General features: G+C 38.4%; 2 protein-coding genes across 2 annotated transcripts in view; one reads left to right on the forward strand and one right to left on the reverse strand.

The window, feature by feature from the left end:
* Positions 1 to 4950: 4950 nt before the first annotated feature.
* Positions 4951 to 13527, reverse strand: MBLAC2 (metallo-beta-lactamase domain containing 2). The gene is made up of 2 exons (XM_060146154.1): positions 12726 to 13527; positions 4951 to 6194 (listed from the first exon to the last, which is right to left on the reverse strand). Exons 1-2 carry the CDS (start codon positions 13177 to 13179, stop codon positions 5809 to 5811), a joined length of 840 nt encoding a protein of 279 aa, XP_060002137.1. The 5' UTR covers positions 13180 to 13527; the 3' UTR covers positions 4951 to 5808.
* Positions 13528 to 13818: 291 nt separating this feature from the next.
* The window catches only part of POLR3G (RNA polymerase III subunit G), a 39067-nt gene continuing 26827 nt past the window's right edge, over positions 13819 to 26058 (forward strand). The window contains exons 1-3 of the mRNA XM_060146156.1: positions 13819 to 13896; positions 21489 to 21610; positions 23869 to 23998. Coding sequence (XP_060002139.1) covers positions 21494 to 21610; positions 23869 to 23998 — 247 coding nt within the window. The 5' untranslated portion in view covers positions 13819 to 13896; positions 21489 to 21493. The remainder of the gene's footprint in view (positions 13897 to 21488; positions 21611 to 23868; positions 23999 to 26058) is intronic.

Below are 26058 nucleotides of genomic sequence, written 5' to 3' on the forward strand. Positions count from 1 at the left end.
GGGACTCTAGATTCAGTATCATTAGGTCTTTTCTTTGGGGAGTCAAATTTTTAAGAAACGGCTTTTAAAATCTACTGCCTAGAGGGTAAATCTTGGTTGCCAGCATTCTTTAAACTAGCTTAGAGGAGTCTGGGAATGTGAACTTTTAGTATACAAACTTCACTGTACATAAAGCTTTGCTAAATCCCTCTCTTTTTAGTATAGGACCCTGGCTTAACAATGTCTAGTTTCTTTTGAGTAGAGATCCTATTTTATCCTCCTCACATAATAATCCTCTAGTCACGAGCAGATCCCAGTTTTGCAGTGTCTGAAACTCATGAAATTTGGGGGCTTTGAGACAGAGAATAAAAAATAACTTTGTTAAAAAAATTAAAACCAACCAAAAAATGACCATTTGAACACATTTCTTGGGCCCCTCCCAGGACCTTGGAAGGGACCCATGACAGTGCTAGGCTCTGAACCTAAAGATTACTTAATTTCATGGTAAATCTAAACTAGCCTCCAATCTTCCTTGAGGTGGGGGGAGAGGAAATTGCTTAGTGGTATAGAATTAGGGGGGATTTGATTTAAATTGCAAACAAACTTTGAAGCAAAAAGACTTTCACTCCAAGTCCTAGAGGTACCTGCTACTATCAATTTCTGAGCCTTTTTTTAGGGGGAGTTGTGTTGGAAAGGATTGCTTCTTTGCTTTCCACATTCCTGTTTTCAGCCTTCTTGTGTTTGCCAAATTAGTTTTTGTTTCTCTATCAGCTTTCCAATGTCCAAAATGTTGATGCTGTTTGGTCCTTTACATTCTTGCTGTTCTTGTTTATGCCGCTTGAAAAAAAAAAAAAAAGTCTTTCTTGTCATTTTACTGAGTTTCGGAAAGGGACAGAAGTTAAGGTGTGCTATACCTGCCATTCTTAACCCAAAATCAGAATGTGCCATATCACACTCCAAAATTGCCCCCCAAAATGGCTGGAGGACTTTACACTCCTAGCAGCACAGCATGAAAATATCCACTTACCTTACCCTTGCCAACACTCCATATCCTCCACATTTCTCAATCTGATTAAACTATCTCATTGCTTAAATTTGCATTTCCCTGATTACTAGTGAGGTTCAGGATAATTTTATGTTTATTGGCCTTTTGTATTTCCTCTTCTGTGAATAACCTGTTTATATAATTTACCCATTTTTCTAATAGGTAGTGAAGGGTATCAGAACATGCCATCCCAAAATATATCACTGTGGCACGCTGATTAAGCTGAAGGCAATTGAGAAAAAGCAAATACAGGAAAGGCTCTCTGACTTCCCCCTTACTACCCAAAGCAGGGCATAAAATTTCCCTTGAGAAAGATGCCCTCCCTGTACGAGGACGAGGAGAACATTCTTATCACTGGAGATAGGGATCCAACATCAAGATTAATCTGTATTAAAAAAAATCCATTAAAATAACCCTGGGACTTCCCTGGTGGCACAGTGGTTAAGAATCTGCCTGCCAATGCAGGGGACACGGGTTTGATCCCTGGTCCAGGAAAATCCCACATGCTGTGGAGCAACTAAGCCCGTGCGCCACAACTACTGAGCCTGCGCTCTAGAGCCTGCGAGCCACAACTACTGAGCCCACATGCCAGAAATACTGAAGCCTGCACACCTAGAGCCCGTGTTCTGCAATGAGAAGCCACCGCAAGGAGAAGCCCTAGCAGTGCAACGAAGAGTAGCCCCCGCTCGCCACAACTAGAGAAAGCCCGCGAGCAGCAAAGACCTGACACAGCCAAAAATTAAAAAAAAAAAAATTGTATTTCACTAGTTTCCACAATTTACCAACCCTAGCTCAAGCCCCTTTTTCCTGTCTCTTCATTCTCCAGTTTGTCATTCTTTGCTAAAATGGTATACATGCGCTCAAGCCTATCCATTCCTTTGGGTTTATATTTCATATATATTAACCTCTGTGTACATGTAAAAATATTAACGTCAAAAAAAAATTTGTATGCTTTGCTCCTGTTAATCTCTTTTGTAAGTTTAATTCTCAGGCCCAGCCTCAGAATCTAAGAGGGTAAAGGAAAGGTTTTTCCTCCCATACATTAGTTTACCTTTTTCTTGTTGATTTGTAGGCATGCTTTGTATTTGTTTTAAAATTTTTTTCTGTTACACAAGTTAGGAATATTTTTAAATTTCTCTCCCTCTTTAACTTTCATTATGACATCCGAGTTCTAAGACATTTTAAATTTTGATATAGTTTTGCTTTTTGTTTCTATATAGAAAAGATCTTCCCTATCCTAATGTCTTAAACATGATTAAAATTTTCTTTCAATACACATGTGATTCTGCTTTTTACATTTAGATGTTTAATCCATTTGGAATTTATTTTTATGATGGCAGGGGCCTTTTTTCCCACATCAACAATTGAAATATATATTAAATAGTCCCTCTTTTATCCATTTATTTGAAATGTTATATTTATTAACTACTTAAGGTTTATACAGGTATTATTCAGTTTCTGGGTTCTCTATCCTTGCCTAGGGATTTACAGCTTATTTATTACAAGCTTTTCAAAACTGCACTTCACATAGAAAATAACCTTGCAAGACATTAAATGGAAATTTGCTAACATTATAAAAAATACCAACTATAGATTGAAATAAAATGTCCACTTTAATAGTTATCACATAAATGTTTACTTACACTTATCTGAAAATTATAAGAGGACAATTTGTGCATGTCACATTCATATTACTATCCATATAAGAACAACGACACATAATCATTTATTCAACTATATCAGGATAACACACAAGGTTTTGTTTGTTTTAGACTTCTCAGTTAAAAGGAAACACCAAATAAGGGAACTGAATTTCCAAAAATTAAGTTATTAACAAAATGAATAATAAAAATTATTTCTAAATGTCTTCGGTTTTGACAACTTTGAATTATACTTACATAATATTATTTCCCCAAACCATAAATTACAACAAGGGTCACTGTCAGGGTGAAAATATATATTTTCAAAGCTTCTTTAAAATATGCTATTATGCTTTAACATCACTTGATTTATTCTTGGCACATGTGGCATCTTGAGAAGTAAAAATACACTTTGCCAGTTTTATGTTATTGTGCAGGTATAAGAGAAAGAGCTCAGCTTGGGAGGCAGACAGACCTGTGTTCAGTTACCAGCTTTGTCCAAAGTTGTGTTAGGCTGGTCAATTACTTCTTGGCACTGGGGCCAGGATTAAATTAAATAATGCCTATTTTAAAATGCATAGCATGGGCACTAAATGAATGATACATCCTTTCCCTAATTTACCCACATTGAAGCCATAGCAAAATATCACAGTCTTATGTTTTGGTACAATTTGAAAAACCGGGAAAAAAAAACTGGGAAATTTAAAAATAAAATCAATGTGCAATGTGCTTTGAAAAAACCGCACTTTTAAGAAATAAGGAAAGCCTTCATCAGGTTTAAATATTTTTCAATAAAACTTAGTGCCTACTATAACCTGATTTTTTTAAAAAGTCCTAAAATATGATAAAATGGTCAATGGTTAAGGACTTTTGGTTTTCTCTTGTGCTATTGATATAAAAATAATGGCTATATTTAAGGCTCATTAAGTGATATAGTTTGTAGTTGCCCTGAACCAAATCTATGTTCTTGATGTTGCACTATCAATTAAAACAGACCTACTGCCTTGAATGACTGTCATAGAGAAATTCCCATGACATTCTTCATTTCAACAACCATGGCTTCCTTGCTGATTTTAAGTAAGTTCATTTTGTGGCATGTGGCAGTACAGTTTGTCTGTCATAAGGATGATTCTTATATACAAAATCACAGACCCATCTTTCTCATGCTAAATGCTTGGTGTTTAGAAGATCTAAGACACCGGAAAATTGAATTGACACAAGGAATAGCCTACTCTAGACAGCAATACTTCCATCCCTATTCTTAGCACTGAGGATGCAGAAATAACCCCATTCTTGTTTTCTACCCTCACCACCCAACAAATCATCCTTCCAAATCTGACTCAAAAACTCCTCCTCCAGGAACCTTTCCCTAACCAAACTTCACACCCCTCCATTTATGTCCCTGACACTCATGTGTAATTTGTATTAACTTCAACCTGCATATACTATTATTCAAGTTTTGTTTGTCTTCTACTTCCAGCTAGGATATAGTCTCTGACTTTTTAAGCTTCCACAGTGTTTAGCACAATGTATGCATGTATGTATGTGACTGTGTGTATGCATGTGGGGTGTGTGTGTGTGTTGAATGAATAAAAGACTAAAGAACCTGAGTGGGGTGTTGGGTAGGAAAAGTTTCATATTTTTTCAGAAATCAAAATTGCTGGACCTTCTTAATACTAAAAAATCTGATTTCCAAAGCTATCTGAGTTTGGTTTAGGCTATGTCAATAATAAAAAGGCAGTGAAAAAACTGTTTAAAAAACCCTCATGAAATATTCCAAAAGGTTTTTCAATAAATTATTAAGAGTACCAAACTAAAACATTTTACTAAATAGTGGGATAATCTTTCCTATATCTTTATAAATGTAGACTTCTTTTCATTCAAGACAAAGAATACTGAACAGGAATAGGTGTTGTGAATCAGGATAAAAAAGGCAATTCACTCTAAGTCAATATCTAATGCACATTTTGCAATTGATTTGAAAAGCCTTCTGTGGCAAATATGTATGTTATGTTAAGTAAAAGAATGGTTTATATTAGGATGTTGTTTGGTACTATAAAATATGACACATATACTAAAGCTGCTATTTAAAAAGAAAAATTTTGTTTATTATAGCTGTTATTATTAAAATAGGATATAATTTTAAAATTACTCTTAATGTGTATATTTTCAAATTTGCCTGACAGTGTCCTTTTGAGAAATCTGACAATTTATAGTTAGATTACAGACATTTGAATTTCACTTTTACAATTGAAAGTATTACACTTACATAATAACAAACAACAATATATAGTAGTTTCTTTTTACTGAAGCACTCTGCAATTTATATTTAAAGCTTCACAATAAAACAAAATTCATTGTACTTTTTGTACGTAAAATTACATAACACATAATGTACACTATAATTACATTAAGAATAAATAAAATGAAGCATAAAAATTCTGTACCATAGGGGCTTCCCTGGTGGCGCAGTGGTTGAGAGTCCGTCTGCTGATGCAGGGGACACGGGTTTGTGCCCCGGTCCGGGAGGATCACACATGCCGCGGAGCGGCTGGGCCTGTAAGCCATGGCCGCTGAGCCTATGCGTCCGGAGGCTGTGCTCCGCAACGGGAGAGGCCACAACAGTGAGAAGCAAAAAAAAAAAAAAAAATTCTGTACCATAACAATGGATTGTTTTAGCTGTCATTCTAAATGTTAGTTTAAGTTTTGAGTTCTAATGTACTTTAAACCCAAAAACCTTTATCTTCAAATAATATATTAAAAATATCAAGTTCAGAGTATAAACATAAAACTCTTTATGCTCTTTTTTCTAGGTCATCTAGGAAATAAAATGAGAGAAATGAGACGCAAGGATAGTTCTTTCTCTTACTGCAAAATGCCTCCTTGCTTCCCCATATACCTCTGTATCATTTCTAGAACAAATATTACAGAATGATGGCAAATTACAAGCTTTGGCAAATTATAATCTTATTTAAGTGGTTTCTTATTTGGAAAAAAGAAAAAAATTTAAGAAGTTCCATTTTTGGCTTATTCATTCTCAACCTTTTTTTCTTTAATACATAATAGTAGTAAAAAAGCACTTCTTAAAATGCTTACTATTTTAAACAACACAGAATTAATTGTATTAATTTATAGAATAAAATACTAGGGCGAGGTCCTAGAATTTGTTACACGTAGGGCTAAACTTGCAAGAGATCGCATGGCAAAAGTAGAAACTTTGTGACATATCCCAGCTTTTGAAATATAGTTAGAAGCCAATCGAAAAAGCCTTTCAGCACCAAAGGTATTGAAGTGCCCAGGAAGCACCTTCTCTACCAGACCTCTGTCCACTAATTCTATCAGACGTTCACAGGTTCCAACATAGTCACTTATCCTGCTGTATGGGAGCCAGTCAATCAGTGATCCATCATACACGACGTCTCCACTGAAGAGAATCTTTCGGTCTTTGTCATGTAAGCAAATACTGCCCCTAGAATGACCAGGCATGTGCATAACAGTGAGCTGTCTGTCACCAAGGTTGATCACATCCCCTAAAAATGGAAACAGAATTTACAGATAAACATGTTATATATTTGACTTCAATCACTTAAAGAATAGAAGAACACAACAGTTTCAAAGATGTTGGGAAGGATGAACTTATTTTAGTTTTATTTTAAAAATACCTACTTCTTATTGATGATTTAAAATAAGTTGCGTATATTTCACTTCTGTTGTTTGCTAGACCAGTGTTTGCCAAAGTAAACAGTGAAACACAATTTCTGCTGGTTGTTATAATATATAAAAGAAAAGAAGAAAAGAAGATTCTGTGGTCAAATAATTTTGAAAACTCTTCCTTCAAAGAAAATTAAGCAGCTTTCTTTTCTGCAAGATATGCTAATGTACATTTAATACGCTAATGTACATTGTGGATATACACAAGGGAGATGTGGCTGTACAGTTTCTCAAATTTATTTGACCAAAAACCTCATTTTTCAGAATATCCATTGTACTAGTATCTGGTGACACAATTCATGAATGGTGCTCTAGTGAACAGTATTATATTTTTGCCCTTTGTTTTGTCACTCTGTGGAAATTAAGACCTGAGGAATCGGTACAAATGATGATGCTCTGGCTACTGGTATTGCTGTAGTAAACTGTTCTTAGTCTCTGACCCAGGAACCTCATGTGTTCTGTCAGAATCCATGAAACTGGGGCAGGCTAACTTACTAACCTGCAAGTACGGTAAAATCTCACACTCTTCCCAGTTATTTGACAGTGGGGAGGAAACTGAGCTATATGAATACAAATTGCTGTTTTACTGGATTTAAATCAGTACTAACTTAGGTAAACCATAATAAGTTAAAATATTCATATTGTTATCTCTAGTGCAAACATATACAGAAAAAAATCAAAGAAATATAGCTAAAATTAATAGTGAAATTAAAATGGTGTAATAATCAGGAATTGTTAACATAAAAGAAGAAAATATAGGAAAAACAAAGACATAAACAAGAAATGAGACATAGAAAACAGATAACAAAATGGCAGACCTAAATACAGCCATATCAATAATTATATTAAATATGAAAGGGATAAACACTCTAATCAAAGGCAGAGATTGTCAGTCTAGATTAAAAAGTGAGATATGTATGCAGTCTACAGGAGAGGAACTATAAAATCAAAGACAAAAATAGTTTGAAAAATTATACCATATAAATATTAACAATAAGTGCTTCTCTGGTGGTGCAGTGGTTAAGAATCCGCCTTAACTTAATGCAGGGGACACGGGTTCGAGCCCTGGTCCGGGAAGATCCCACATGCTATGGAGCAACTAAGCCCGTGTGCCACAACTACTGAGCCCACACGCCACAACTACTGAAGCCCGCGTGCCTAGAGCCCAAGCTCTGCAACAAGAGAAGACACCACAATGAAGAAGTGCACTGCAACTAAGAGTAGCCCCTGCTAGCCACAACTAGAGAAAACCCGCGTGCAGCAATGAAGACCCAACGCAGCCAAAAATAAATAAATTAATTTAAAAAAATATATTAACAATAAGAGAACTAGAGTGGCAATACTGTCAGACAAAATGGATTTTTATATAAGAATATTACTAGAGGAAAGAGGTACATTTTATGAGGCTATACATTAGGTCAATACATGAAAAAAAATTCTAAATGCATATGTACCTAAAATAGAGACTAAAAATTTTTCAAATAAAAACTGACATAATTAAAATAAGAATAAACAGTTCAACAACTGTGCTTAGAGATTTGAATAGTCCTCTCTGAATAATTCATAATACAAGTAGATTGAAAATCAGTAAGGATACAGAAGACCTGAACAACACTATCAACCAGCTTGACCTAACTGACATATATAAAATAGTTTACACCAAAACAGTGAAGTACACATTCTTTTCAATTGCACATGAAAAAGGTGTTTTGTTATATTTGTACACTGGAAACTACAGAAACACTTTCAAGAGAAATTAAAGAGGATCTAAGCAAAAGGAGAAACATGCCATATCCATTGATTGGAAGACTCAAAGCTGTTAGGATGGTAATTAAATCCAGTTTTTCTTATAACTGCACTGTCTAATAGTACTTTCTAGGATAATGGAACAACATTATCTGTATCAACATTGTCCAATATGGTAGCCACCAGCTACGTGTAGCTAATGGTACTTGAAATAAAGCTAGTGCAACAAGGAACTAAATTTTTAATTTTAATCAATCTTAATTAATTTAAATTTGTATTAGATAGCTACATGTGGCTAGTGACTACTTTAATGGTCAGTGTAGATCTATAGATTCAAGAATCTCAATCAAAACCTTGACATGCTTTTTTACAGAAATTGAAAATCTGGCTCTGAAATTTATATGGAAATGCAAATGACCTAGAATAGCCAAAACAATTTTGAAATAGAGGTATAAAGTTGGAGGACTTTTCTAATTTCAAGAGTTATAACAAAGTTGCAATAATCAGGAGAGTGTGGTGCTGGCTAAAATGATAGACATAATCATTGAAAGAGACTAGAGTCCAGAAGAAAACACTCACATATATGGTCAGTGTTTTTTTGCGATGCGCGGGCCTCTCACTGTTGTGGCCTCTCCCGTTGCAGAGCACAGGCTCCGGACGCGCAGGCTCAGTGGCCATGGCTCACAGGCCCAGCCACTCCGCAGCATGTGGGATCTTCCCAGACCAGGGCACGAACCCGTGTCCCCTGCATCGGCAGGCGGACTCTCAACCACTGCGCCACCAGGGAAGCCCATGGTCAGTGGATTTTTGACAAAAGTATCAACTAATATAATTCACTGGGTAAAAGGATAGTCTCCTCAACAAATTAGAGTGGAATACTTTGGATATATATATATATATATATGCAAATAAACAATAGGCACCTCTCAACCCTTACTTCACAATATTAACAAAAATTAACTCAAAATGGATCATAATCCTAAATGCGAGAGCTTCCAGCAAAAAAAAAAAAAAACAGAAGAAAATCTTTGTGATCTTGGGCTAGTCATAGAGCTCTTAGATATGACACAAAAAGCATAAAACATAAGGAAAATAGACTAATTGGACTTCATCCAAGTTATAAACTTCCTTGCTTAAAAAGATACCATTAAGAAAATGAAAAGGCAGGCCACACACTGGGAGAAAATACTTGCAAAATGTATATCTGATAAAGGACTTGAATTCAGAATATATAAAGAACACTTACAACTGAATAAGAAAACAATTTTTCAATTTTTAAAAAAGAGAAAAGATTTTGATAGACCCTTAAACAAAGAAGATATTTGAATAGCAAATAAGTACCTGAAAAGATGCTCAATGTCATTAGTCATTAGGGAAATGCAAATTAAACCTCAATGTCATTAGTCATTAGGGAAATGCAAATTATATATACATACACATACACTTATCCCTATTTTCCATCTGAACTCCTGAGCTCATTAGTACTTGGCATCCCTCAATCAAGAAACCCCTTTGCTTGTGACTTCCCTGGTGGTCCAGTGGTTAAGACTCCTCGCTTCAACTGCAGGATGGGTTCAATCCCTGGTGAGGGAACTAAGATCTCATATGCTGCATGGTGCAGCCAAAAAAAAAAAAAAAGAAACCCCTTTACATTATTCTTGCCAGAGAACAAACTAACTCCGGGGAGAGGAGCATTCACTTAGGGAGAAGAGTTCAGAGTTTTAACAGCTTCTTAAATGGCTTTCAACCAATTCTACTTATTTTAGTTTTCTTCCCTTTGCCCCAACTAAGGTACCAGCTACTGCTAATTCCTGAGCCTTTTAAGTCTCCTGCAGTGCAAACTGGATTGGCTCTTAATTTTCTATTGCTGGCATAGGATAAAACTGCTAACTCAGTCATCACATTTACTCTCCAGCATCCAAAACAGAACCTCAATGTGGATTTATACATAAAGCAAATAGACAAACCATGGTGCATCTGCTGTAATCTTAGTGGGATTTTGAGAGGGAGTCAAATTAGATGTGTTTGTTCAATCTGCTACCTTTCTGGAATCCATTTTTTGTTTTTAACCTCCCCAAATGATTTTTAAGTTTACCTGAAACAACTGTTCTAATATCTTGATGACTCTAGGAAAATTGTTTAAACATGTACAGTAGGGGCCAAAATGCCTGCCTATTGTGTAAAACAGGCAGAATGATGTGTGCCCATTCAAGAAGAATGTGCTGTATCAGTTTAGGGTTTATTGCTATCTTCTTATAGGAAGATATGATTTCACTGTTAGTAGGGCGAGTTGTTTTTCCATCAAAAATGATGCATGCACTGGATGATGATCTCTCCTTGTCTTCCTTGTCCCTTATACACAAGTAAGCTTTTGGGTTAGTGATACACTGCACAGATTTATGCTTCTCCACGACAGGTGGTCATCAATCCACTAAATGAAATGTAATAAGCTAACGAATTCAGCCTCCTTATTTTCTAACCAAAACAATGAAGACTTCATGCTGTTAGGTATGTACGGTTCGTGTGTACGTAACTGTGTATGAGTTTTTAATATAAATATTTTCTATTTCCTTCCAGGTACCTGGATTATGATAATATCAAGTTAGCAGGCCACACCATTCAGAAGAGACAGGAAATTAATATTCCTGAGAAAAGAGGATATTAGATACTACTTGAGAGAGTGAGACATCCAGCTCCTAATGAAAAACAATTTTTAATTTAACACAGTATTACCACCTTCAAAGTTTTTAGTAAATATTAACCTTTCATTTCACACTTTCAAAGGCTTAAAGCACCACAAAGGTAGCTTGCAGGTTCCTTGCAACTCCAAAATCCGGTAATTCCAGCATCAACTGGGATTTAGGAAACCTGGTTTCCAGTCCGAGCTCTTTCCCTAACTATGTGACTTCAGGTATGATATTCAAGCCCGTGTGGATTCTTCATCTATAAAACAATAATTCCTATCGTTCTTTCATCATTTCCTATTTCTGGCACAGAAGCAAAAGTAAATAAATCAAAAGTCATTTATTCATTTAGACAATTTAAATATATTTTAAATACTGATGTAAACTTTTTTTGGGGGGGGGCTGGGTGTTAATTTAGTCTGAATACCCATCAACTGCATGGAAATCCTACCTCTAAAAGTATCAATTCCATCAAGAAATACAGCAATTAAAAGTACCTTTAATGTAAATTTAGTTTTCTTTCATCTCAAATTGTCAGGTAATGTAAGACTCCCATCTAAACCATTGTTTTTTTTAATCTTTAGATTTAAAATTTTAATGAAAAGACTGTTTAAGTGGGGTGTGAGGTATAGAATCTTGCTTTCTATTTCTTATGCCTCAAGTGATCAAGATCTCATCTGTAAGATAAACTCATTTTTGTAAAGTACTTCATTATTTGTCATACTGGTTGGTCATAAAAGTGAGACTTATTGTACTGCAGCAACTGGATTTTTCTGCCTCGTAGGGGAATGGTTTAATAAACTAATTTGGCAAATAAAAGAGTTTCAAGATAGAAAGGAAAGAGGGTTTCACCTCCTTCTCAGGATTACCATAATATATTTATGGGGTAGGATTTATGTATGATCTGCATGTTTTGATCTATTGTGCCTGGGTTGCAATCCTAGCTTTTATCTGTATCTTGCTCTGTGGACTCTAGACAAGCCATTTAATTGGGGGTCAGTAGCCTCACTTCAAATGTGTTGTGAGGCTAAAATCAACAGAAGCATTCTAAAAACAAAAAAGAAATTAATATACAAATATCACTGCTGTGACCAACTGGCTTAATTATTTAAGTGACTGTGTGAGGTTGGAAGGGCTGGAACCCTACACTATTTTATTCCATTAGTTTCTTTCTGAACCCCATCCTGCTTTTCACAGAGCCAAAGAGGCCCAAGGTTATCTAAGCATTAGTCCACATACTTCACCATTACGGGAAATAGCCTCCTTATTAATCTTTCTCAGGCCTTGCTTTCAACCAGAATAGAGAGCTGTCATAAGACTCAGACACATTCTACTTTTTATGTTCACAATCAAGCTTTTTCTCTTGTGAGGCAACATCAAGAACTGAAAGATAAAGATGCATGAGCAGATTAGAACCACTGCTCTCTAACGGCTTTCTAAGCCTACAGGTGGGAATTGTTCGTACCCGGCCGATGAAGTCAGCAGTTCTCAAAAGCATAGAACATGACATGCACTCTCCATGAGGCACCATTCCTTAAGAGTCTTTTCGCTAGAAAAGTGCCTGGAAATGTCAGACTTGTGTTCGGGAAAAGAATGGGAATCCTAGTCAGAAGTCTCTATAGCGTTACTACATACCGTACGTTACACAGGAAACTGACTAGGGGGTGGGGCCGGCTTTCAGTCGAGTACTCAGCATTACTACAAGGTGCCGGAGCTTGTCCCTGGTAGGGAAGGCTGCAGTGGCCTTCCACAGACTCTATGGTCGAGTGGGCTTTTGACTCAGGGAAGGGAGAAACAGAAGTAGTGTTTCTGCGATATGACACCTTACAGCCAAGCAGGTGTGCAACAAGCACCCCTCGGACAGTTTCTCCCCAGTCCCTTCCCTTAATGAGAGAACGCGCGCCCGTGAGGGACCATTACCATCCTGCAGGATGAGGGTGGGCTGCACCGCTTGCACTCGGAACTGCCTGGCCCTCCAGCCCGGGCTCGGCGCCCGCACCACCTCACTGTCGGAGAGCCAGGTCACGGTCTCAAAGTTGTCCCCGCGAGCCAGCGCCTCGGCCTCGGCGTGGTGCACCGCCACCCGGTCGAACTGGTAGAGGCCGCCGGAGTGGTCGAAGTGCACGTGGGTAGCCACAGCCAACAGTGGCCGGCACGCCGCATCCTCTTTGGCCCTGCGGTCCTGCAAGAGGCCGGAGGAGTACAGGTACTCCGGGAGGCTGCGCAGCCCCAGGCCTGTGTCGATCACCACGTCCTGCTCGGAGCCGCGCACCAGCCAGATGTTGGCGCGGTTGCCAGACTCATAGAAGCGTTCCTGAATCCAGAAGACGCCGTCGCCCAGGGACTTGTGGGCGTACCACTCAAGCGCAGACATGCTGGGCAAGGATGCGGCCAGGCGGAGTGGGTGTGGGCGTGTGTGCCTCCCGCAGGCTGCCCAGACTCGGGCGCTGCAGCTGTATGGAGCGGTCTGCCCGCAGCCCGGGAGAAACCGCAGAGCAAGGAGAGGGCGGGGGATGCGGATGGGGTTGCGGGGAGAACCAGAAGAAGGAAAGACGCGCGGAGACTCTGCCTGCAGCGTCCGCCCGCACCCTCCTGCCAGGTCCGCAGAGAGCAGGAGCTGCTCTCCTCGTACCGGGGCGTGGAACAATCGCAGCCTCACTGGCCGTAGCACAAGGGAGCGTTAACGCAGGGGCCAATGCAGTAGACGAGAGATCCAGAAAGTGATAACTCTTCCCACCTCTGGGGGTCTGACGGCAGAGGCCGGAGCTAAGCGTGGGAGGGAGCAGGGCAGCCCACCCACCGCGCGCTATGTTGCGCACTTCCAGCTGGCGCAGAAAGAGTCAGACCAAAGGGGTTGGACGACTACGGCGCCCGCCAAGGGCTAAAAAGCTCTTTGCCAGGAGGGCGGGGCCTAGCTAGGGAGTGGGTGGGGCTAATTGGTTGGGTTTGAACGCGGCTCTGAGGCCGCGTGGAGGGCGGAGCGTGCTTCTCCAGAGGTGGAACCAGCACCGGAGCGTCGGAACGTTCTGTCCGCACCCCTTCCTTGCCGGCCGGCACTTCGGTTGCACAGTTTTCCAAGCCTCGAGACTTAGTGAGCAGGTAACAGAGGAGGCAATTGAGGGCTTGGGAGGAGTTGGAGAGGGTAAGTGGGGAGTTAAAGGGGCACATGGAGAAGGTGGGGGAAGTCAGGAGTGGAGATTAAAGAGCCTCTGGATTGAGGGGCATTGGGAGATAGCTTTACGTCCCCTTCTCCTAATCCCTTCACAATCGTTTAAAATTGTCGCTTCCAATTTTTACCTAGTCTCCACTTCCTAGGACTGTTTGCAGTGAGAATGGAATTTATACTCTTACTGATGGTAGATTTCCAATTCCTTTGGTATGATTGGTTCAAACACGAGTCATTGCCGCAGACTTGCAGCTAAGGACAGACTATTCAGTATGTTTTCTTAACTGTTAGCACTTTACCCTGTATCATGGGGGAGAGGTGTTGTTGATAAGATTTTTCCTGTCTTCTAAAAAATTAAATTATATATTCGTTCCCCTACCCTCCTTTGTTTTGCATTGTTTGTCCGCTCTTGGAAGAGAGCAAACAAAGTTGGGAAAAAGGCTCAACTGAGGAAAGGTGGAGGCAGCCGCACCTTGAGAGGACGGGAAAAGTGGATAATGCCTGGGCGTGGCCCCAACAGCCACAGAAATCACCCCCACTATTAACACCAGGTTCCTGTCCCCATCCTGCATCTCCCCACTGTTGAAACATCCATTTAGGCTTCAGAAATTCCCTTGAGAACTTGACTAACCTCCTTGCTCAGCCAGGAAAAATTATAAAGAGACCCATGAGACAGCATTATAAAAGATAATTAGGAAAACATTGTGGCAGCTGCTAATAAGCCTTCTTAGAAGGAGAGGTGTGTTCTCCTCCCCTACAATCCTTAAGTCTTCGATGAGGATGTAGCCTTTCTGAATATTTGCCTAACCTAGTTAGAATTTATCCAGACACTCTGTTCAGGGTTATTCTTATGTGCAAGTCCCAAGCTAAAAGATGTGTAAAAAAACAGAATTAAAAAAAAAAAGTCATGATCTGGGTTCCCAACAATTTGAAGGAAGATAATAACTGTACACAAATGTTTGCAATGTAAAGCAAATGAGATATGTACCCCAGAGGAAGTAAAAACTAGGTGCTGTGAGAATATGCATGGAAGGGATTGTTCAGTGGCATTTGAGCTGGCCTTAAAAGACCACTGTTGGTTAGGATGTTCTCAACAGGGAAGTACAGAATTCTCTGCAGTTTTATTTTTCCTCTAGGCAAAGAGAGGTGAATTGGAGTAATATCCTTACTAGGCCATGAACTCAGCAATAATTCTCCCAATTTTTATTGGACTTTTGCCAGGCTCTGGTTGGTAATGGGGCAGGAAAAGGTGAATAAGTCTTCAAATAAACAGGCCTTCACACTTACAGATCCTTCTGCTTGTATTACACTTTCCCCTATATATCCTTTCCTAGTTCTCAGCCTGGCTTTTTCCTTCTCTTTGTCAGGTTTGTGCTCAAATATTACAAAATACAGGAGGCTTTATTCAACCATTCTTTCCATAATAGCACCCATGTTTCCTGCCTTTATTTTTTCTTGCACTAATCACTACCTGGCACTCTATAAAGTATATTTTTTTCCATTTCCCATAGTAGACTATGAGCACTACGAAACCAGGGATTTTGTTTTGTTCGCTATTATATTCTCATTATGTAGGTGGTCTGACCCAGAGGTTGCTTAACAAATACTAGAAGGATGGATAATTGAAGAAATTACTGGGGAGACAGGCAAGAACTGACAATTACAACATGATTTTTAAAAGGGTAATAAAAGCAGTATAGTACTTGGGAAACAGAAAAGAGACAGGCCTACTTCCGTTTCGGATGGAGTAAATGGTCAGAAGTGGCATTTGCATAGTATCTTAAATGATGATGGGGGCTTGCTTACGTGGGTGTGGCCTTCCAAGCAGAAGGAACCGTGACATGCAGCAGCTGGTGTAGCAGAGTTGGGAATGGTTAGAGCTGGGGTGGGGGGAAGGGGAGGTGCAAGGTGCAAGAAGCGGAAAGTTAGTCTCCAAAGCTCTGTTAGTCAAGGAGAGTGATACATCAAGTTTTGTGTTCTAGAGAGATGACTGGAGAGTGGATTGAAAGGGGGAGTCTGGCCATGAGAAGTTTATTTGTTCTGTATTAGAGGTCCAGGCAAGAGATGGTAAAGGTCTGAACTAAAGCAGAAGTGAAGAAAGACAAACATATAAGAAGGGACACAGAGCTGATAGTCTTCTACTATTAGATGAGGAGATCAAGGGAGATGGAGACAAGGTCAGCATGACTGTTAGTTTCTAATTAGGGCAATTTAGGTGCTATTCATCAGGAAAGAAACTGTGACCTGGCTTTCAGTGCCTCTCCTAGCTTCCATGCCTGCTTATATCTGTTTGTATGTTTACTGACCAAGGTAATATGTGCAAGAGACTGTGTGAGATGTAGAGGACAATACAGTTAAGCCACAATTATAACTCATAAAATGTTAGAGCTAGGAGGAATTTCAGAGATGAGCTAAATCTCTGCCACAAAGTTGTTTCCACTGTTAATTAGAATAGGCTTTTGCATTTCAGCTCTTGGATACTTGAATGACACTCATCAAACTATCTCAGAACAATTCTGAATAGGAATTTTCAGGAGGCATCCCAAAATGGAAGGGTGGTGCATCTGATTTTACATTTCCTTTTTTTTTTTTTTTTTTTTGCGGTACGCGGGCCTCTCACTGTTGCGGCCTCTCCCGTTGTGGAGCACAGGCTCTGGATGTGCAGGCTCAGCAGCCATGGCTCACGGGCCTAGCTGCTCCGCGGCATGTGGGATCTTCCCGGACCGGGGCACGAACCCGCGTCCCCTGCATCGGCAGGCGGACTCTCAACCACTGCGCTACCAGGGAAGCCCTGGAGCAGTGGTTCTTAATGTAGGTTACATATTGGAATCTCCTGGAGTGCTTTAAAAAGTCCTAGTGCCTAAATCCTACCTCCAGAGATTCTGATTTTATTGTTCTGGGGTGATACTTGAGGGTTTTTTGTTTTGTTTTGTTTTGTTTTTTTAACTCTCCTGATGATTCCAGTGTACAGCCAGGTCGCAAACTTGTTCTAGAAGTTTAAAAAAAAAATCCTTAATAGTAGGCTGACTGAATTGTATTTCTGTGGGTAAATTTGCTTATCAAATCATAGTAAGTAAGTAAATAAATAAGGAAAGCCTAACACTGATTACAGAGCTGTTGTATAGAGAGTATTCTACTGAACAGTGGGGGATATAAAATCTCTACTGTTAATATAGTTGAAGAAATAAACAAAAAAAATGGAAGTGAAACTCCTTCTCTTTGGAACAGGTCCATTTCCCAAAAGAGGCATTGTCTATATTTCTTCCAGAATTGAAGAATGCTGCTGCATTGTATGTATTACCTCAATTTTTAAAAATCCATTTATTTTAGCAAGAGGATCTTTCCAAGAGCAAGGTGGGATGAAGTGACAGTTGTGGATGTTGAGGGACTTAAACTAGATCTTAAGGTAAAAAGGGATGCAGCCAGGCAAGGAGGAAGAGGGTTCCAGTGGAGAGAATGCTAGTCAAGACGTGATTATAGGCAAGTGAGTCAGGAGGATCAGTGCAGCCATCTTAAAAGGGCCCCCAGTACTTGTAATAGGGAGGTGTTTTTTTTTTAATTAATTAATTAATTATATTTAGTTTTGGCTGCGTTGGGTCTTCGTTGCTGTGTGGGCTTTCTCTAGTTGCAGTGAGCGGGGGCTACTCTTCATTGCAGTGTGCAGGCTTCTCATTGCGGTGGCTTCTCTTTTTGCGGAGCACGGGCTCTAGGCGCGTTGGCTTCAGTAGTTGTGGCACGCAGGCTCAGTAGTTGTGGCTCATGGGCTCTGGAGCGCAGGCTCAGTAATTGTGGCTCACGGGCTTAGTTGCTCCATGGCATGTGGGATCTTCCCGGACCAGGGCTGGAACCCGTGTCCCCTGCATTGGCAGGCGGATTCTTAACCACTACGCCGCCAGGGAAGTCCCTGGGATTTTATTAAAACCTAGAGAAGAGACAGTTTCATAAGGATGGAGGCAATAATGAGTGGTATGCTTTGGAAGTTCAAGAGCATGAACAAGGGAAAAAGTCCTGTGGATTTTGCCATTGACGACCATTAGGGACCTTTGCATTTCAGCATCTGCCTGAGTATAGTTCCCATCACAAGTAAGATAAAAGCCAAACCCTTTACCATAGCTCACTCAGGGCTCCACAAGATCTGGTCTTAACCAGACTCTCCTTGTTCCTCACCAGCTGCATGAGCTTCATGTTCCTCAGACGCTCCCAGCTTGTGGCTTCCTCCTTTGCCTCTGTTCTTCCTTCTGTCCATAGCCATCTTCACCTCATTCCTTCATCTTGAAGCTCACAGCCCCCCTCCAGCACCCTGCTCCGATTTATCCTCCACAGAAAGACTTCCCTTGTGTGAAAAAGTCAGTACCATACCCCTTTGTTATTCTTTACCCCTTTACCATGATTTATTTTTCTTCAGAGCTGTACTGATTTCTTAGGGCTGCCATAACATATTTCCACAAATTGGGTGGCTTAAAACAACAGAAATTTATTCTCTCACAGTTTTAGAGGCCAGAAGTCTGAAATCAAGGTATTAGCAGAGTTTGTTCCTTCAGGAGGCTCTGAGGAAGAATCTGTTCAGTGCCTCTCTTCCAGCTTCTGTGGTTCCTGGCACTCCTTGGTGTTCCTGGGTTGCTGCTACAGCACTCAGGTCTGTGCCTGCATCTTCACATGATGTTTCCCCTGTGTGTGTCTCTCTCTGTCCAGATTTCCCCCTTATGAAGACACCAGTCATTAGGAGGGGGCTCACCCTTATCTCATATGACCTCATCTTAATTCGATTTCATCTTCAAAGAGTTTATTTCCAAATAAGGAAGGTGACATTCACAGGTCCCCGGGGGGTTAGGACTTCAACACATTTGGGGGTGGGGGGACATAATTCAACACTATAGGAGCACATAATATTATGCTACATACTTATGCTTGTTTGCGTTCTTTCATCCACTGGGATATAAGCCCTGAAGGCAGGGACTTGGTTTTGTTCAGTGCTCTCTGAGTCCTACCACAGTGCCTGGAATGCTCAATATTAGTTGGATGAAATTGGCCCACATGAAGTAGAGGATGATTTGGATAATGAGAAAATGGGAAAAGCTGGTTAAAAAGACTCTTCATTCAAGAAGTTTAGCAGGATGAAAAAGGACCACAGTAATGGTTAAATCAACTTTAAGGATTTCAAACAGTGAAGCTTAGGCCACACTTGTGAGCCACTTTTTCCATGAGATGGTTACCCGAGTCCAGGGATTACCTTTCAGCTCTGCAAGAGAAGAAAATTAATTTAGCAACTTCCCCAGGTACAGGAGAACTGACTCATGATAACCAAACTAAAAAGAAATGGATTTGTAGGCCAGAATGCCATGTAACTATTAAGAGTGTCTCAATAGTTAGGATTGATTTTTCTGCCAAGGGCAGTACATTCACTAATGGTAATCAGTTTATACACCCGAAGGTTTCTTGATAAATATGAAAGTTTAGAGTCAGCAGAGTTGATATTTCTCAAGGGATATTCCATCAAGCAACGGCAGCTGATATACTCTCTTTTGTAGGGTGGGTTTTCCTTAGAGTGAGGGTGTGAGCTCTTCTGCTCAGCAATTTTTGTACTTGGGAGACCTGCTTTCTATAGGCTCAGCATATGTTTTAGTGTCTCCACAATTGAAGCAAGGCCATTTGGGTATTTTCCCTCTCTTAGTGTGGACAAACGGAATGAGCTTGGTAATTAAAGTAAGTATCTTTTCTGTATGAATTGTGTTTCATAGTAACTAAATAGTAGATGAGGGGAATTGATTACTGGTGGGATTCTAGTTAGTAAAGAAAGAATGATAATATTTGTGTATCACCACATTACAATCTGTAATGGAACCGTGAATCTAGGCTATGATCATCAATGGCTGCAATTTTAAAATCATTAAGTGAAAACTGATAGGAACTTCATACTGGACGAAACAGACTGACAGCACCTAAACCCAATGGCCAGAGAACATCACCGAGAAAGACTTCATGTGCGTCCTGTGATGCAGTAGGAAAAACAGAGCATCTCTTTTAAGTATTCTTGTAAAAAATCAAACCCAAATTTGAGTAAGCCTCTATTCCATCTGTTTATAGAAAATACAGGGAGTAGAGGAATGTATTAAACCACATCTTGTATAATCAATCATGCAAATCCAGAATATGGGAAATTGTACAGCCTTCCTACTCTCAAAGTGTGGTCTGCAAACCAGTAGCATTGATAGCTTCAGAGAGCTTGTTAGAAATGCAGATTCTCAGGCCTACCCTGGGCCAGCTGGTTCAGATTCTGCCTTTTAACAAGATTCCTAGGTAATTTGCACATGCCTTAAAGTTGGAGAAGCATTGCAAAGGACAATGACCGTATTTTTTCCAACACATAAATGGTTAGGGATAAAAGGGAGGGAACTGTTACAGTGGTATGGAGGGCATATTATTGCTTTCTTGGGCTTACAGAGTTGAATGATACTCAGTAGCATCATTGGGGGAAAGATTTAAAGAATGTGCATTATAATCTTCACTACAGTCCAATACAGAGTTGTAGTGAAAGAGCCCTAGTGTAGGAATCCTGTTTTCGCATTACAGTTGACTCTGAACGACACAAGTTTGAATTATATGGGTCCACTTATATATGGATTTTTTTTTCAATAAATACTAACACTACACAGTCTGAGGTTGGTTGAATTTGAGAATGCAGAACCACAGATTCAAAGGGCTGATTATAAAATTATACATGAATTTTTGACTGCATGGGGGGTCGGTGCCCCTAACCCCATGTTGTTCAAGCATCAACTGTATAGTGTAATCACATTTCAGACGATTCAGAAATTCAGTTCAGGACTTAAGAATGACATTGTTATTATCTCTAAAGTTAAAGAGTACAGGTTTATCTTACCTTTAACTTAACTATTTGAGATGTTTTTTCTCTGAACTTTAAAAATTTTTTTTGCTTGGACAGACCTCTTCAAAGTTTTACTGAGCCCATTCCCATTTCTAAAAGGAGGACATTGGAGGATCTCAAGGATTCTAACACTCAAATTTTAGGATAAAAAATTATTTAAAAATTTAAAGTATACATGGCTGCTGATAGTCTTCAAGTTGATTAAAAAAACGAGGTGTCCCCTCTTCATCAGCACAACCTTTCCTTGGCCACATTTTGTAATATCTATCTGAGATCTTGTTGCCAGACCACAGAGAGGTGGAGAGAATTGCATCAGCTGGCTGCACAGCGCTTGGGGCAGCATCGCAAAGGAGCCCCAGGATCAGCCCTCCACCCAGGATCTGGGTGAGGTAGTTGAGCCCATCATCACTTTACTTGCCAAACATGACTAGATGTGACGGGTTCAGGAGTCAGTTTATCACATATTTATTTATTTACAGGTTTTGCTTTCCAGAAGTGTTTTAAATGGGCCATGCTATTTAAGGAGTGGAGTGTATTTTGTTTTAAAATGTTGGTTTCATTTATCATTTGATCCAGTGAATCTTAATCATTAACAGTGTCTTAATTTGCCCACTTTTTCTGATGTAACTAGTTCTGATGGCTGGGAATAAAGGAAGAGGACGTGCTGCTTACACCTTTAATATTGAGGCAGTTGGATTTAGCAGAGGTGAAAAGTTACCTGATGTGGTATTGAAGCCACCCCCACTATTTCCTGTAAGTACATTAACAACAAAATGCTCACAGGGTGTTTTTTCATGTTTCAGAGAAAATTTAAATTCTGTATAAGACTTGAATATATGATATCATTACGATATCCTAACTATAAGAAAGTAAAAGAGAGTGTGTCACTTACCTTTAATTTAAATATTTCCACTGTTCTTTTCTGAAACTTTTCTAATTTTCAAACTGCTTTCTTAAAATACAGAAAACTATATACACCTTTTCCTGAATGTATTCAGTACTTTTTGAACCAAGAAAGAATTTTTTTTAATCCTTCCATCTTATAATGCTGTTATTGATATATTCCAATATTAAAATAATATTTTTAAAAGTAAAGTCAGGCTTTACAGTGGTCCTCACTTCCCATTGTGCCAGATCTTCACCTAATGATTTTCTTCTCATCTTGTATCTATAGAATTTAATTTTGCTCCCTAGTATACCACTTGACCTTTTACCCACTGAACTTTATTTTTGCTTATTTCCTTATTAAAGTCAATTTTAATTTTGTTACTCTTTCTCAGAATATAAGCATTTCTACTACATTTAGTGTTGCTTTTAAATTTAATGAGTATGCTGCAGACTTAATTGGTGTAATTTTTAATCTAATGTTTTCGCTTTATATTAAGTTTAAAATGTAAGCTTACATTTCCAGATGCACATGTGCTGTAGTATAAAATATGAAAAAATCATAAATAACCAGATACTCCCTCCAGGAATCTTTTCCCTCTTTTAAAAGGAAACATCCTTTGTTGAAAGATTTATGTAAGTAGAGGAAGTAGAGGATGTAAGTAGAGGATAAATGTATTGGGGATCTAGATGTCTCACATGGGGAGTGTCTACTTTTTGCTCTTGGTATTTTGCCTTTCTGATATTCATTATAGCCTAAAAACAAAGGTAAATATCTCAGGTATAGACATTATGTCACTTTACATTGATTTCTTTTAAAACAAGCTCTTCTTCATGTGTGAGGTTACTTCTAAAGCTTGGGAATATTAGTACATACTGTTTTTTTCTGCATGGAATAAAAATGAAGTTCCTTATTACTGGCTAAAAGGCTCTGTCTGATCTGGCCTGACTGATGTCTCTCTGACCCTTTTCCTACCACTGTCCTCATTCCTTAGCCATGCTGATCTCCTTGTTCCCTTAGGCATTTTCCTCTGCTTGTTTCCCTGGCTGGAGCCATTGATTTCCCCATTTCTTTGCATGGATGGCTTCGTAATTTTATCCAGATCTCTGCTCAAAGATGACTTCCCCGAGAGATCATGCGTGCATAACCCTGTCTAGACCAGCCACTTCCAATCTCCACGTACTCCGTTAGTCACTCTTTCCTCTTCCTGGCTTCAGCCCTTCTATTTCACTTATCACTATCTGAAATTATATATTATCTCATTTGTTTACTTATTTTCTCCCCTAAAATGTAAATTCCATGTAGGTAGGAAGTTTGACTAGTTCATCTCCTGTTGTCTAACCCCTTGTGACTTATAGTAGGCACTCAATAAATAGTTGTAGAATGAATAAATTCAGAGTGAAATTTTTAAAATGTACCCTATACTTAGCCTGTGAAACCAGAAATATCTTTTTTATGTACCCTGAGGACCCACATTTTAATGAATATATATATTATAAATATATATACATATGTGGGTGTGCATGTAATTTTTAAAAATTGAAGATACAGATTCAAATTTCTGCTTTGCCACTTTTGTGCTATATGGGCATATAGATTGTTCATTTCTCAGTTTCCTCACTGTAAAAGGGGAAATATTGATACTTTAGATGAGTTCATGGATTTTGAATATTGAGTACATCTAGGTTGTAGTATGTAGTAACCAGTTGTTAAATGGTAGCTGCTACTACTTTTTTTTTAATGCTGCTGCTCCCACCAATACCACCACCACTGACTGAGGTTAATAGGAGACTACAGCGGCTGCTTTTATTTGGGTGCCTTGATTGTTAAAATATAGAATCACAATCAGCAGACTATATAGCAAAATGATTATTGGTGTGATCAGTAGAAAAATTAAGGCAGGTAGGACAACTAAGTATCTTTTCTACTTCTAAAAGAAGAGCAAAATAGGAGATGGGTGAAAGGTTTAATAGATTATAAAAGCTCAAAATCTTTTAAGTTGATGGTAAAACTGAATACCTGTAAAATGTAGTTTTTCAATAAAACTAACATTTTTCAGAATATAGACAAAAAGGATATTAAAATATTTAATTTATTTTTAAAAATTGCCTCTTAATTTAAACAGGATACAGATTATAAACCAGTGCCACTGAAAACAGGAGAGGGTGAAGATTATGTGCTGGCCCTGAAACAGGAGTTGAGAGAAACAGTGAAAAGAATGCCTTATTTTGTAGAAACACCTGAAGAAAAACAAGGTGCGTATTGGACTCTTTATGTGGTTCACTGTCTACAGATGAAATAGCATTTCAGCATAAGATATATGACCTTTAATGCTGATTGATTTGATTCAGTCAGAAATTTCAGTCAACTACCTTGAAAAAGCATATTTATGTTGATTTAGCAGAAAATATATTTTAAACTTTTTGATATTTTATTTTTTAAATTATCTTTCAAAATAGGAGTTTTATATGTTCAGTGAAATTTATGAAAAACAGAAGTATTAAGAAAGTAAGAATCACCTGTATTCCTTATGTCTAGAGAACTACTATTAATATTTTATTATATATTCCAGATTTTTCTTCTGTGTGTATATTCCTTTTATAAAATTGGAGTCATATTACTTTGTATCTTTTTCACTCAATAGCATATTAGCATTGTCACATATTCTTTTTTAGTTAATTTTTATTGGAGTATAGTTGATTTACAATGTTGTGTTAGTTTCAGGTGTACAGCAAAGTGAATCAGTTATACATATACATATATCCCCTCTTTCTTAGATTCTATTCCCATATAGGTCATTACAGAGTATTGAGTAAAGTTCCCTGTGCTATACAGTAGGTTCTTATTAGTTATCTATTTTATCCACATATTCTTAGCATTCTTAGAAAATATGATATTTGATGACTATGTGGTATTCCATTGTGTGGATATAACATTATTAATTGTAACTAGTTCCCTGCTGTAAGATTTAAGATTGTTTCTAGTTTTTTTTCCTCATATCTATAATACTATGAGTACTATCCTTATACATAAATCTTTGATCAGGTCTCTGATTATTTAATATTTTGGTTAAAATTTTTGAAAGGCTTGACTGTATTTTGGCTTACCATTTATCAGATATAAAATATAAAATATATATTCACTGGTTATGCCAAGGACAGAGAGGAGAAATTACAGTTGGAGAAGGCTTGACAGTCTCAGACTGGAAGTGCAAAGTGGTTTTAGAGGAAGAGAACACATTCCTGAGTAGTTATTTAGCACAGTAGAACTATATTGATTTTCAGTTTCTGCCCCTGAATGTTGAAATTAGAGAGATCGATATCATCCTTGAGTTCTCAAAACAACATCATTAAAACATGAGAAATTCATATAGTTTCATTTCATTCCATTAGTATTAAAAATGTATACCCTTTTCCCTCATTCTAAAAGATTTAGATTGGATAAGAATCAAAAAGGAAGGCTTATATAGTAATATTACACGTGCTTATAATTGTAAGAAGCATTTTAGACAAGTTTATTTAATTTTTCAAAACATAGCTTCTCGAAGTTATGTAATAAATGGTTTGATATTTTTACCTCAAAAATACTGAATTTTTTTACTTTCATGATTATGTTGCATGCTTTTCTCTATTTGAGTTTAAAAATGAAATTAAATCTCATTTTAAAGATTTAAATAAGTAAGATTAAATGAACTAATAAATATTCAATCTTAGTGAATAGTGTAGGATATACTTTAGGCTTTTTAAAATTAGTTAGGCTTTTTAAAATTAGTCTCTTCTCTAGATTATGGGATGTACTTACTTAAATGTGGTTGTTATTAAAGTACATGTCCAATTTAAAAGTATGTCATACCATGGAAACATTTATTCGAGTCTTTTAAACCAGGAACATAATTTTGTTCATGGTTTCGGAGAGCAGCTGGCTTATACCTGGATCAAGACGGTCTTTACATTTTTTTTTTTTTTTTTGTGGTACGTGGGCCTCTCACTGTTGTGGCCTCTCCCGTTGCGGAGCACAGGCTCCGGACACGCGGGATCAGCGGCCATGGCTCACGGGCCCAGGCACTCCGCAGCATGTGGAAGCTTCCCGGACCAGGACACAAACCTGTGTCCCCTGCATCAGCAGGCAGACTCTCAACCACTGCGCCACCTGGGAATCCCGGATCTTTACCTTTGATAACTGCATAATAAAGTATTTAAATATATAAGGAATCTTTTGTTACTGTTCCAGAAGAAACCTCTTGCATAGAATTTTCTAAACTGATACAAGTATATTCTCTTTGAATATACTCATGTTTACCTCTCTTTCCTGATAT

The sequence above is a fragment of the Lagenorhynchus albirostris genome, chromosome 3 (assembly GCF_949774975.1).
Source record: "Lagenorhynchus albirostris chromosome 3, mLagAlb1.1, whole genome shotgun sequence".
NCBI lineage: Eukaryota > Metazoa > Chordata > Mammalia > Artiodactyla > Delphinidae > Lagenorhynchus > Lagenorhynchus albirostris.

What these genes read in the sequence shown, in the direction of transcription:
- MBLAC2 (XM_060146154.1), bottom strand. Translation starts at nt 13,179, where the DNA reads ATGTCTGCGCTTGAGTGGTACGCCCACAAGTCCCTGGGCGACGGCGTC. An exon ending in CACCCTCATCCTGCAGGATG is followed by an intron (nt 6,195 to 12,725) that starts GTAATGGTCCCT and finishes TTCCATTTTTAG; the next exon opens with GGGATGTGATCAACCTTGGT.